The 14,174-nt window shown below is 39.5% G+C and overlaps 1 protein-coding gene across 2 annotated transcripts in view; it reads left to right on the top strand.

The window, feature by feature from the left end:
* The window catches only part of golim4a (golgi integral membrane protein 4a), a 47,178-nt gene that overhangs the window by 16,337 nt on the left and 16,667 nt on the right, over positions 1 to 14,174 (top strand). For both annotated transcript variants that reach the window (XM_020937670.2, XM_020937669.2), the window contains exons 2-9: positions 1,275 to 1,349; positions 2,467 to 2,516; positions 2,616 to 2,669; positions 3,118 to 3,268; positions 4,515 to 4,597; positions 4,689 to 4,772; positions 7,696 to 7,869; positions 9,270 to 9,554. In XM_020937670.2, coding sequence (XP_020793329.2) covers positions 1,275 to 1,349; positions 2,467 to 2,516; positions 2,616 to 2,669; positions 3,118 to 3,268; positions 4,515 to 4,597; positions 4,689 to 4,772; positions 7,696 to 7,869; positions 9,270 to 9,554 — 956 coding nt within the window. The remainder of the gene's footprint in view (positions 1 to 1,274; positions 1,350 to 2,466; positions 2,517 to 2,615; positions 2,670 to 3,117; positions 3,269 to 4,514; positions 4,598 to 4,688; positions 4,773 to 7,695; positions 7,870 to 9,269; positions 9,555 to 14,174) is intronic.

Here is a 14,174-nt window from a genome sequence, read left to right as displayed (position 1 = left end):
TTGTTTCATCCCTACTTCCAAACAAACATGGACAATACAGACATTTCTGCACTTTTTTGGTTTGTTTTACTGTCCATTCTCTTTGATTTTCAGTACCTCAAACCAAGATGTTTACAGGCAGATCTGAGCCTATTTAATGCAGTTCGTGTTTGACTGTTTTGTCCATGTGGCAGGCTGTTTGTCTAAACTAAAACCACTCACCGGTGCATTTGTAATCCGATCTGCTTTTTCTCCTATTTAGAATCCTTTTATGCACTCAACGCATTACCAGTCAAACAGGACAGCCGCAGTTACCCAAATAAATGCATTTAGTGGAGCTTTTTGCACACCTTGTAAATGAACTGTCACAGATCCTTCGCCGTCAGAGCACATCCCAGTAATGTGAGCCGTAGCGCTGCCCTACTTCAGTTCGGTGTTGGTTTGGTGAGAAATATTTCATCTTTCTGTGGGCTTTTGAAGCTACAGGAATCCTGGCTGAAAATAGACGCGTCTTTCGTATCTGTCATCATGAAGGGAAAGTGGCATAAAAATAGGTAGCTGAATATTTAAGGCGCTGTAGCTGATTTTTACGGTTTTAAAATTTTGAAAAACAGAAGTAGTTCGTTGTAAAAGGTTTGCAGTGGTCCAAAGTTATTCCTTACTTTATGCATTCAGAGTATCCTAATTATTTGCCTTTATGAGTAGAGCTATTCTATACAATATATTTCAAACTGATTCAATACGGTTCAATAAAAAATAAAGACTAAATCATGGCTGTAATACTAAAACCACTGCTTCTTGTGCATAGTTAATTTGAAACACACCCATTTTAGTCATCAAAACTGTGAAAATGTCAGATGTGTCACATGTTTTGCAACTGTTCCTTCGTCTAACAAACAACAAAACTGTAAAATATACTAAAAAATACAGCAGCCCACAATACTGATACTGTATCATCACATTAAACAATACAATATAAATGGATATTTCGATTTTTGTGCACCACTATTTAGCATGTAAGCGCTTGTCACAGCTCTCAGAGACCAACAACTAGCATTCTAACGTGCATGTCCTGATTATTGGACAGTAAAATGCTTTGTAAATAAGTAGCAGACAGTCCACAGTGCACTTATTTTGACCTGCTTATACAAGACATTTAAAATACTTGAAAAGCAGAAAGAGATTATCCTCAAATTCCTTTAAATACTGATAAAATGAAGGATGATTAAAAAATAATTGTTGGCCATCGACTGACCCCTTTTCTCTCTCTTTGTGTGTGTGTCTTCTGTTTACAGTGGTGTACGAGCACAGATCCAGGTTGGAAAAATCTCTTCAGAAGGAGAGGTTAGAACATAAAAAAGCCAAAGAAGGTAAGATATACTCATGAGCTAAGAACTTCACGTAATTGCCTTCATGTGCTATGGAGTAAGATTATCTTTGAAACTTGAAATGGTAAATACGAGTGTGTTTTGTTCAAGTTGTCGTAACAAAATGAAATACATCAAAAACACTAGGGATTCAGAGATAATGGTTTCAGATATCAGCGCAGAAATGTTAACATTTTCATGATATCTGTTATAAGATGATCAGGTCAGTCCATAACCCATTTTGGTCTATAAACTGGTCTATTTATCAGCCCAGAAATGTTGTAAAATTTGAACTTGTATTTTTTCCAAAGCTGTTTTGTAGTTACATTAAATGATAAATAACAGTTACAAAACACTTTTTTTTTTTTTTTAATCCTATGCTGTTTGTGCTTAAAGGTGCATTGTGTGACTTTTCTGGTGGAGATGTTATTGCTTTGTCTGGAATGTTTCACAGTATGGTATTAAACCCTTTTATCTTCATGGAGACCAAACCAGGCCAAGTTACAGATCAGATCTGTGGAGAGGCAACCCTGCTCACGAATGCCTGTTTTTGTAGGCATTTTTGAGCTCTACACCCACCTATAATTAAATAAATGTAAGGTAGAGCTGTTTAATGTCATACTGTGGAACAGTCAAGGCAGAGCAATAACATATCCACAGAAACAAGCAGGTGAGGGACCCCCAAAAGTTACATAATTCAGCTTTAAAGGAAATAAATAACACTTGCAGTCTCTTCTCTAGTCATTCGATATCCGATATCAATGATACTTAAAGCCAAATTCTATCAATATTGGTATCGAAACAGAAAAAGCTTGATCGGTGCATCCTTAAAAAATACTCTTGTTAAATATACAGGACTTCAGTTCACTGTACCAAGTGAATTAATGTGATGGAGTAGCCTCACCATTCTTTCACTGCTGTTTGCCATGGTGAGGGGTCAAAGGTTAGTTAGTTAGTTCAGCAACTTGGGCACTTTTCCCAGTTTTTCATTAAAAAAACATGAAGCGACATTCTAGTGGAAATTCCCACTCAGCAAGTAGTATTTATCTCTATTCTCATGGTACTTGAAAGCAGCATGTCCACATCTTATTTAATTCCTAATGCTCATTTTTATTTTTAGATTTTCTTGTGTACAAACTTGAAGCACAGCAGAGCATAAATAAGGAAAAGGTATGTTTTAATTTTAATATTCCTCACATTTGACACTGTCTTAATAAGATGATTTATACAGAACAATATATGGACCTTTTTCTTTTTCTTTCTAAACAGTCAGATGCCAACAGCAGATTAAACTCTTTACAAGTACAACACCAGATGTTAAAGGTATGGGCACATTTAATTTATAAACCTTTAAAGATGATTTCTACAATCTTTAAAATGTGAAAAAATTACCTAAATTTAAGTTAATATTAAACATATTCGTAGCTTCACCTATTGCATTCCGAGTATCCTACTGAAAACTGCTACTAAAAACTAAAAACTCGCCTGTTCAATTTGGCATTCCCCCATGATTTCCACAGTGCTTTTCTACAGTTTGTCCCCCCTGTTGCTTCTGTTTGTTTGTAAATGTCTTTGAGTGTCCAAAAAAGTATGAAAATACTTTCCACCCTAAGAGATGCTTTTACAATACATCTGTAGTGAGACAAGAATAATTTTACTTTATTACATAGAGATTTTTTTTAATAGCTCTTAACATATATATTTGGACCTTCACAGTATCTAAGTCAAAGCATATATGGTTTTTGTTTGTTTTTATTTATTTTTTTGACAGAATCAGCATGAGGACCTGAAGAAGCAGTACTACGACCTGCAGGAGAAGCACCAGTTGCAGGGGGAGGACCACAGCCGGCTCCTGGATGAACACAAAGACCGTTACGACAAACTGCACCAGGCCAGAGAGCAGGAGGTCTCACAGCTCAAAGGTAAAACCAGAGGCACGTCTGTGTACTTGACTTGTGGGCTTATTACTTGTGGAAATTGTAATAAAGTTAAGGTTAAAGGTCCTATATTACACAAAATTGATTATTGTGAGCTTTAAACCATGTTAGAATGCTATTACCTCATCAAAAACATACCTGGAGTTGTGCTTTGTTTCACTCACATACATTTTAGAGTAATCTTTTATTATTAGTCTGTCTATATCTCCAAAGCTCAAAATGCTCTCTGTTCCATCTTGTGATATCATGAAGTGGTAGTTTTCAAGTTAATATCTACCTTTTCATCATTCAGGTCAGTAAAGATGGGTAAGCCCAGAGCTGAAATCATTCAAGTGATTCTAGTGAAAGTGGATAGAGTTTAAAAACACAGTGGAGCACTTCTTGTATTACCTCATGACATCACAAGGTAGAACAGAGAACTAAACTCTGATGAAGACCAGTCATGGCTGAAATATGTTGACTTTGGCCATTTAAATAAAAGCGTTTTAACTATACTTTTCCTCGTGCGACTTTTACTTCTTTGGAGTACCTGGATTTCATTGTGTTTTCTGTTTGAGAGATGAACTCAGCCTAAATATAAAGGGTTTGAGTTTTAAAAATGTTAAACAAAACACAACTCCTGGTATGTTTTTGATGAAGAAACGTTATAACATACAGTAGATCAGAAAATAAGCACACAGTTTTCCTGGAATCAGAGCCCATTTTTGTTTTTGTCACAGTCTTTGTTAACGTCTGTGCCTGTATATTATCCTGAAGAGGTAACTACAATCCTCTGCTTCTGTGGAAAGTTCACATTTAATTACAATTGGCTGAATCCACCTGTGACTCAGAGCATTGTTGTTGTTGTTGTTTTGTTTGAGCGCAGAGCTGTGTTCAAGAGAATCACAATGTGGAGATTTCACCTAAATAAAAGGAATATTATTTATATCGCTGAAGTGACCAACCCTACTCAAAAATAAAATAATAATAATATTCTTTTATTGACTTTAAACATAGCCTCCATGATCAAATTCAAAGTGTGAAATCCTTTCTATTAAAGAGTTGGCCAAACAAAATAAATGGAAAATCTATCTTCCTATCTACTCTTTGCTAATGTGATGCACACACTCTTATCGACTTTTCCAGGCGCCTAACTTGCATCCATTTTTGGTGCTTTGTCTCCCTCTTGTGTCTTCATATAAAACTACATGCACCCATAGTATGACTGCATATGTGTAATGTCTTCTTTCAGAAAGTATGTATAACCTGAGAGAGGAGAATAAGCAGTTGAGAAAGGCCCACCATGACATCCACACACAGCTCCAGGATGCACAGGTAAGAAACTTGCAATTTAATTTCATAATTTTAATGATGTACTATTTTTTATTTTTTTATTTTATGCTTAAAACAAACAAAATATCTCCAGGTTCAACACAACAACTTGAAGGCAGCTCATGATCAGCTTGCACTGACTCTGGAGGACCACAAGAGTGCGCTGGCTGCAGCTCAGGTAGGGTCACAGCAGCTGAAAGCTTAGATAAAGTGAGGGGGTATTATGCAAAATCACCTTTATGAAGCGCTCTGCCATGTTTTAATGTTGTTTTCTCATCAAAATCTTGTCTTAAGAGGTTTTTGATGTCATACTTGACATGTTTGAGCATATAGTGATCTCTCCCAGTTAGCTGTAAGATTCTATGCAATGCTCAGTGCACAAGCCTACGTCACACAATTCTCCATAAATATACAAAAACAAGATACAAAACAAAACCCCATAACTTGTATCATAAGCAAAATGCAGTCTGAGTGTAATGTGACTCTGAAGGGGGAGTGGGGACTCAGAGCATCAAAAACTGAACTGAAACTTATTAATATGTTGTTTTCTGATAATTTAGCATTTTCCAAACAATAAAATGTAACATGGTAATATAAATATGTTATGCATTAGCAACTAATACCTCATGGAAGTTTATTAAAAAAAATCTGCTCAGGCATTTCACCAAGAGATGTATTGTTTTGTTCTAAAAAATGTTTGGGACAGTGGTGAGTAGGTGACTATTCAGCAGAGGTGGGACCAAGTTGTTGTTTTGCAAGTCTCAAGTTATTCTCAAGTCTTTGACCTCAAGTCCAAGTCAAGTCCAAGTCAAGTCCCAAGTCAAAGACAGGCAAGTCCAAGTCGAGACTCGAGTCACTGGCCCATAAGTCCAAGTCAAGTCCAAATCATCTGCTTAGAGCTTCAAGTAATTTCAAGTCTTTAAACCAAAAAAGTAACAAATATAGCTTAGATTTTTGCAATTTATATGAATTTTGAACTAAACTGTTCTTTAAAAAATCATAGTATATTTATAAATGAATATTTATGCAAGATTTTTAATTGTTATTTTATATAGCATAAAATTATTTTATTTTATATGGCAAAAACATATTTTATATGGCATAAAAAACAGTCAACACACAACACAATTACATAAATAAACATAAGGCCTAGACTTGGGGGGGACAAAAGGGGGTGATCCTGGGCCCCATGGTTTTAGGGGCCCAGAATTGCACCCTCTTCCTATTAGTTAATATTAGAAGGGGCCCATGTGTGATTTCTTGCCCTGGTCCCCCATAATTCTGTCAACGGGCCTGCCTATATGTTTATCTACTTACTACAGTTAATTGCTTTTTCTTTATATAAGATGCAATTATAATTATATTTGTTTCATATTATGTGAATTGTAATTGTCTGTCCTGTTTCCAATCAGGGCTATGGATCACGTATTGGTCAGTTGAATACTCACAAATGCAGTACCAAACACGTCTCCCCTCTCATTTGACAGGCTAAGGGGGTGGGGCTGGTTGTGGGCAGGGCTCTCACAGCAGAGTATCTAAAGCAGGGTAAGGCCAGTCACCCAGAACCCAGCGAGCACAGGCTGGGGTGACGGGGAATTCACAGTTTAAAAGAAGGGAGAGCAAAGAATGTTTAGAATGTAACCTTACGGCCTGGTCAGGAAATGTGTGTCAGGAGGGGATTATGGGTACGTAGGCATTCGCAAGTTGGTCTTTCATTTGAATTTAGAGCATCTTAAGTATGTTGGTAACCTGGTCTGGCACTAAGCAAAATATATAAGAGGCACTGTGACCTTTTTGCACTGTTGGGATTTGGATTTTAAGACATGTCAGAGTGATTTTTTTTTTTATTACATTTTATTTTACCTAAATACCTAATAGTGTTTTTTAATTACAAAGTATTTTAAAGTGAGAGTCAAATGTTGTAGTAGCTGAAATTGAATTACTAATATCACTTAAATTGTAATAGCAGTACTGCTTATCTTGAGTCACTATTTTTAGGACTTGAGACTTGATAAAATGGACTAAGACTTGGGACTTGACTCGGATTTGAGGCCTGTGACTTGAGAAGATTTGATGCTTCTCCTAAAAAAATATATGCTTTTAGAAAATACTTTTCTCTTTACAGTTGATAAATGTGGTGCTTCATTTTATAGGAACAAACGGGAACATGTCCCTCCCGCTTCTACTATTTGTTACTTTGGATGTAACTGAAATACTGTGATATGGTATCCTCAAGTGTACTACAGTAATATAGAGTACAATGCAGTATATACAGTATAACACAGTAAAACAGAGGGAACTACACAGAACATGATCCTTCATGACAACATGACTATTATTAAGCTCTTTTAAATCTTAATTCTTTCTGTTGACTGACTGTAATAATTTGCACTAAGATCTTGTCAAGACATTTAAAAAGGAAAAAAAATTGCTTATATAAATGCTCATATATAAATATACCATGACTTTTTAAGAATAATTTAGTTTGAAACTCATATAAATTGCAAAAATCTAAGCTATATTTGGTACGTTTTTGTTTTAAAGACTTGAAGCTCAAAGCAGACAACTTGGACTTGCCTGTCTTTGACCTGGGACTTGATTTGGACTTGAGGTCAAAGACATGAGACTTACTTAAGACTTGCAAAACACCGACTTGGTTCCACATCTTATACTGCCAAACACGCTCCATCTCTCCCAGTCATTAAAATGCTTTATGAATTAATTTGTGTTATAATGTTATCTAATTTAATTTTTACTTTTGATTTTATTTCAATTCATTTAATTTTATTTCCTTTTGTTTTATTTTACAACACCCTATACTGGAATAGAGCATCCAGTTAAATTGACATGAAGTGGTCTGTAAAATATCAAATCTCTCTTGTCTCCAGACAGTGATAATGTTTTCTGTGTCAGCTCCAAAGTATCTAATAAAACAGCAGTTATGCATTCAGCACTAAAATCTGAGGAAGAATTTCTACACACATGATTCAGATTCTTAATGGTCTAATTTGTAGGCCATCTGTTAGCCCACTGGTGGCGACACTTCCCAACCCTGTAACTGTAATGTAATGTTCCATAAGCTTTTATTATCCTTCCTGCAGGTCCAAGTGGATCACTACAAACAGCTGAGCCTCCTAAAACTGTCTGAAAATGCCCCGGCTCTGCCCCACCAAGCAGCTGCCGGTGCACCTGCCTCGCACGTGGAGCCTGACCCGCACAAACCGAGAGAGGAGGAGGAGAGGCAGCATCAAGTCCAGCCTGCGGAGGTGTCCAAGGTGAGGGACGGAGGCTAGTTTGACACAGTATGATAAGGATGCTTCAGTTACCGTATTTTTGGGACTATAAGGCGCACCTAAAATCCTTTAATTATCTCAAAAATTGACAGTGCGCCTTATAATCTGGTGCTGGTTGTGCTTATCGACCTGGAACCGATTTTATGTGGTACATAGCGCTCAAAAATCTGTCAAAGTGTTTTAGGATGACTTTGGTAAGCTACAAAGGCGCACCTCTTAATTTATTGTCAGAGCGTTACGGCTACTGTAGGCAGGAGCCTCACGGAGGAAACACATATTCCACTGAGTCATGTCCTTCAGTCCGAACTCAAGCTGACCATCAGAGCACAAGGAGCGAGCCATTTTTTCAGCTCTTATATTTTATGCAAACTAGCCATGTGATTTTAAGTTTTGTTTCTGTAAAATGTAAACAAGTGTGCGCAAAGCTGCATTAAATACATTATTACTCAGTGTATATTTGAGTCCTCCTCATAGGAAATAAAAAACAAACTTAAATTATCCAGCCACATTCACATTCATAATACACATTCACCAAAACAGAGAGGTAACGGCGGGCAAATTACACCACGATCTGCCGATGGATCGTGGACACCTGGGCTAAGGGATCGGTTTCAAGTGTTGTCTGTTTGTTTCACTTAATGCGCCTTATAATGCAGTGAGACTTATGTATGAAAATAGACGAGAGATAATTCAACATTACTGATATTGCTCCTTATAATCTTGTACGCTTTATAGTTCGAAAAATACGGTATATCCAATAATCCAACAATGTTCAGGAATACAGTAAGCAGAAACTTCACTTGCCTGACCAGTCCATTCTGTATTCTGTTCGATTGCAAAAGGGCCTGGAATGAGACCATAGAGAGTGAAAAACCCCTATTCAAACTTGAGACGGTCCAACCACAGCCGCTAATTTGTAGCACACGTCTCTCAAATGCAGAAGATATCGCCTTTCGAAAATTCTCATTCAGAACTTTTTTTAGCCTTGTAGAACATTCCTCATTTGCACCGAAAACTTGAATTGAATCCAACCTCTTGTCAAGTTATTAACCGCAACTAATTAGAAGGTATTATTTTAGAACAGCTGGTTACTAGAAATATCATCAGCTTGTCTCCATGGAGATGTTACTGCTTTGCCTATATTTTTCCACAGTATGGCATTAAACTTATCTAGTTTGCATTTATTTCATTACATATGCTAATAAATGGCCTGAAAATCACATATTCTTACTGTGACCTCTCCACAGACCTGACCTGTAACTTGAAACTGTTTAATGCCATACTGTGAAACATTCTGGGAAAAGCAATATATTTTTTCATATTAAGTAACGAGTAAGTAATGAGTTATGTTGAAATTGTACTCACCGTTATAATTCTTTTAGCTGGATCATCAAGAAGATGAGCCACACGCCCATGCCCCAGAGGCCTTGTCCCACCCCACTGAACCCCACCACGCACAGACTCTGACGGAGGAGAAGAAGGTGGAGGAGAAGGTGGATGCAGAGGAGGACCAGGAGGGGGAGGCAGAGAGGCGCAGGGAGCTGGCAGAGGAGCACATGGCCCAGGCCGGACAGCCCCAAAAACTGGAGGAGGACCAAGAGGAGGAGGAGGGGCCAGAGCAGGAGCTACCTGACGAGAACGCCATAGAACACCAGCAGTCACACAGGGTACAGATGTGGAATAAATAGTATTTTATGTTTATGTTACTATAACTGGAATGGGCAATGTGGTGGACGTGTCATGCCCATGAACAGAAACAACAGTATGCATTCATAATAGACTAGAGCTGGCTACTGTGCTCAGCTGGTGGGCAGATACTGAACCAAATGTCACCCCACTTTCTATTCATAATTTATTAGGCTATAGCTGTCCATGTTACACAAGTATTATTTTTCTTGGCAAGCAATGCTCCAGTCTGCTGATTTTGGATCAACAGACTTAAAATGTCGGTCGGCAAAACTTTTCCACACGTCATTACATTAAAAAAAACAAGTTGCGCTCATGTTTGAAAATTTGATGTAATAGTTTCAGATGGAGGTTTTTGAAATAAATAGTCAGACTTTACAGTTTACAAATGTAGACCTTATATCATGGCAAAAGGAGAAATTCAATTTGTCAAATAGACAAAAGTTATTTTGGTTGAATACGTTTCGCAGCTCAGCCAAGCTGCTTCTTCAGTTCTGGCCAGAATGCTGGAGGACACTGCCTTATATCTGTCTGAAGGGAGGAACTCACTACCCTGAAACCACTCTGAAACTAACCTATTTGTTTACAGTTTCATATTGGCATAACCATTCAGGACCATAATGTTTTCTTTCACACCTCTGTGCGTGGACTGGATAAGTTAACAAATTGAATTTCTCCTTTTGCCATGGATTCTACCTGGACGACTGTCAGTTTCATGGCTTAAAGTCCTTTCAACAGATAACAATCACATTGTAATGTAGCCAGTAAATTACTTGGGCCTAGGGCTAGTTAAAAGGTAAAATGAGGAACTGAAAGAAAGTTTAAGAAATGTTTATTGAAAATGTATGTGCAGATTGAAGTTACCTGTAAAAGAAAAGGGAAAAAGTAAAAGTGCATTTAAATTGAAGTAATTGTACTTACCCTCTGGTGTGGTTTGCCTCAGGTGCTCCGGCCAAAAGAGTCCCCAGGGAGCCAGAGCACCTTAAGAAGGTTCCGGGGCAGCCAACCATGTTGTTTGGAGGAGGGGAGCACAATTTTTTAACTGGTTCTATTTAGTATTTTAGGGCATTGAACACTGCTAATTTAAATAAAGATATAATTAATGTAATTGGATGTTGTTTGGGCACTGTTTTGATAGTTGTTTTTAGATATTAAATGTACAAATTATTGGTGCTTACCTGATCGTTAAAGTGGGCTCACCCAATTAGTACAGGGCCTTTAAAAGAAGCCAGCCTCACCTTGTTCAGGGAGAGGTGCTGTGTGAGCGCAGGTAACTGCTATGACTGTTTTTAACCTTTTTGGAATTTTTGTAAATAGTTTTTGTTTTGTCTTTAATAAATGCACTGGGATCTGCACTGTAAACTGGCTCAACTTGACTCTGTTCCTCCTAAAACCGCTAAGGTTGCCACCAGGCTATTACATTTGGTGTCGGAAGCTGGGGCCCATGCAACAGAGTAACTAAGGATGAGTACAAGAAGAAAAGTGCAGATTAACGAATATGTGGATCCTGACGAGGGGACAAGTGCACCTGCCGACCAAGGGGCTGGAGCAGCTTGCAAACCAGGGGACAAGCTTGAGGAGTTGACCGCGCTGGTGATGTCACTCGCACAGTCCCAGGCAGCCAGAGATCTGCATCTAGAAAAGGAGGCAGCACAGCAAGAAATGAAATGGAAATCCATGCAGCACCAGATGATGGAAATGCAGTCCTTGATGACTCGCGTCATCCAAGGACAAGACCAAGAGCAAGACATTGCTCCCCCTACAGACCAGAATGAAAACACTCAAGATGAAGGTCCCAGTGTCTGTGAGTACAACAGATTCTTCAGAGAGATGGTAGTTCACAGAGAGCCAAAGTTGTTTCCTCTCTCACCGGACGATGACATTGAACATTTTCTCACCACATTTGAAAGAATGGCTCAAGTCTGCAAATGGGCGCTCCGCCTAGTGTCTCTACTCACAGGCAAGGCCCGCAGTGCATATGTTCAAATGGACTTTGCTGATGCTGAGGATTATGAAAAGGTTAAAGGAGCAATATTGATAAAATATTAAATAACTTCAGAGACTTACCGTCAAAGATTCCGTTCCACAGAGATCCTTCCAGACGAAACCCCAAAGGAGCTGTATGTGCGACTGAAGGACCTGTTCTCAAAATGGGTCAAAACCCGAAAAATCTACAAAAAAAGGAAATATCAGAGACTTTGATTTTGGAACAATTTCTGAGAATGGTGCAACCGGAGCTCGAGGTGTGGATCCGTGAACATGACCCCAAGACAGCAGAGAAAGCAGCTGAGCTGGCAGAAGTCTTCCTAGCTGCACGGAAAGGACTCAACCAGACCACCTATGGACAGAACTCCTTCCATGGCCAAAAAGGTCAAGACCGAGAACATGGACACAGAGACCAAGCCCGAAGTAAGTCCAATGGGGGGTGAACGGGGTTTTGGTCAGAATAGGGTTTTGTCTAGACCTAGGCATTTTACACCTAGCCATGCTCAAAAGTCTAATCCTGGTAATGTCTCCCATAGGTCCAACAAAGAGGTCAGGTGTTACTTGTGTAATGGCCTAGGCCACACCCAATATTCTTGTCCTTTAGCTAATAAATCTAAGCCATCTCTTTACTGTGCAGTGCCTAGACCTGTGCCCAGCCATTTTGTAACAACTCAGAGCTCGTACCTCACCAGTCCTGATTAATGGTCACCGTACTATGGCACTATTAGATACGGGTGGGTTTCAGTCTGTGGTTTTGTCCAGCCTGGTGTCAAGGGAAAAATGGAATGAGGACAAAACTAGCATTAGCTGTATTCATGGGGATGAACACCAGTACCCCACAGCAGAAGTTTATTTGACAGTTGGGGGCCAGACATTTTTGATGCCAGTGGCTTTAGTGCCAAACTTGCCATTTGATGTGATTCTTGGTAACGATGTGCCAATTTTGCTGGATTTGGTGCAAGAATCAGAAAACTCACCGAAGAACCTAAACCGACCTGAATACTTACCTGAAAACCCTAGTCTACCTAAAAACTTACCTGGGAAAGCAGAACCAGCTAGAGCTTATAACATGGTTATTACCAGAGCTCAGCAGGCAAAAGAGTCCTTACAAGAGTTACCATTCTGGGGGGAGGATCTTGAACCTGTTAGGGAAAAACCGGTTAAATCCAAAGCACAAAAGAGACGTGAAAAGTTCAAAGTCACTGCTAGCAGGCAAACTGAAAAACCAACCAAACCTTCTCTCCAAATTGAGTTTGAACTCCCACCAGATGTAGCCAATCTCCAAAAGAATGATGTAAGCCTAAAACCCTGGTTTCAAAAAGTTACCGAAGTTGAAGGGGTTAAAAGGGGCAGTGCAGGATGTTTAGAGGAGGCAACATACATTGTTAAAGCGGGCATTTTGTATCAATGCAAGGGCACTGTTGAAGCCTTAGCATTACCCAAACCATTTAGAGCCAAAGTAATGGAGCTTGGTCATTCTGTGCCATGGGCGGGACACATGGCTTTCCAAAAAACTTTGTGCAGGATTGCAAGCAGATTTGTTTGGCCAGGCATGTACAATGACATTTCCAAATTTTGTAATTCATGTGAAATATGTCAACTTACCTCGTCCCGCAAAGCTCCTCGTGCTATGTTGCAGCCTCTACCCATCATTGAAACTCCATTTGACAGAATAGGAATGGACATAGTGGGGCCATTAGAACGCAGCAGTTCAGGGAACAAATACATTTTAGTTCTTTGTGATTATGCAACCAGGTACCCAGAAGCTTTCCCTTTGAAGACAATTAAAGCCAGAAATGTTGCTAACCTGTTTATTACAGCTATTTTCCAGGGTGGGAATTCCAAAAGAGGTTTTGACAGACTGTGGGACAAACTTTATGTCAAAGTTATTACAGCAGGTTTACAAGCTCCTGGGGATTAAGGGTATTAGGACCACCTCATACCACCCCCAGACGGACGGGCTAGTTGAGCGGTACAACCAGACTTTGAAAAATATGCTGCGTAAGTTTGTGTCTCACACAGGAGCAGACTGGGACCAGTGGTTGCCGTACCTGCTATTTGCATACCGTGAAGTGCCACAGGCCTCAACTGGGTTCTCGCCATTCGAGTTGCTCTATGGACGCCAAGTAAGGGGGCCACTCGACCTCCTCAAGGACTACTGGGAGAACCCAACCCCCGCTGAAGAGAACGTGGTGGCCTATGTGGTTAAAATGAGGCAGCGCCTGGAGGAAATGTCTGCCCTGGCACAAGAGACTTTGAGGACAGCTCAACAAAGCCAAAAGACCTGGTATGACCGGAAGGCCAGGGAAAGAAGCTTTGAACCGGGTCAAAAAGTACTACTTCTCCTCCCCACCTCTGAAAGCAAACTCCTCTCCAAATGGCACGGTCCATATGAAATAACCAGAAGACTGGGTAAGGTCACATATGAACTTTATATGCCCGACAGAGCCAAAAAGCACCAGACATTCCATGTGAACTTGTTAAAAGAATTTCAGTCCCGCCAGGAACCTGTCCCTCAGCTGTTGATTCGTGCAGTGCAGGATGACGAGACACCAGAGAAGTTCATGCCTGGAACCCTGGGTGAGTCTCAAATTATAGGCGCCTCACATCTATCT

The sequence above is a fragment of the Boleophthalmus pectinirostris genome, unplaced genomic scaffold, assembly GCF_026225935.1.
Source record: "Boleophthalmus pectinirostris isolate CB_2022bp ecotype Guang Dong unplaced genomic scaffold, ASM2622593v1 HiC_scaffold_9, whole genome shotgun sequence".
Classification (NCBI taxonomy): Eukaryota; Metazoa; Chordata; class Actinopteri; order Gobiiformes; family Gobiidae; genus Boleophthalmus; species Boleophthalmus pectinirostris.
Note: the sequence above shows the minus strand (reverse complement) of the source record. Positions and strands in the feature narration are given on the sequence as shown.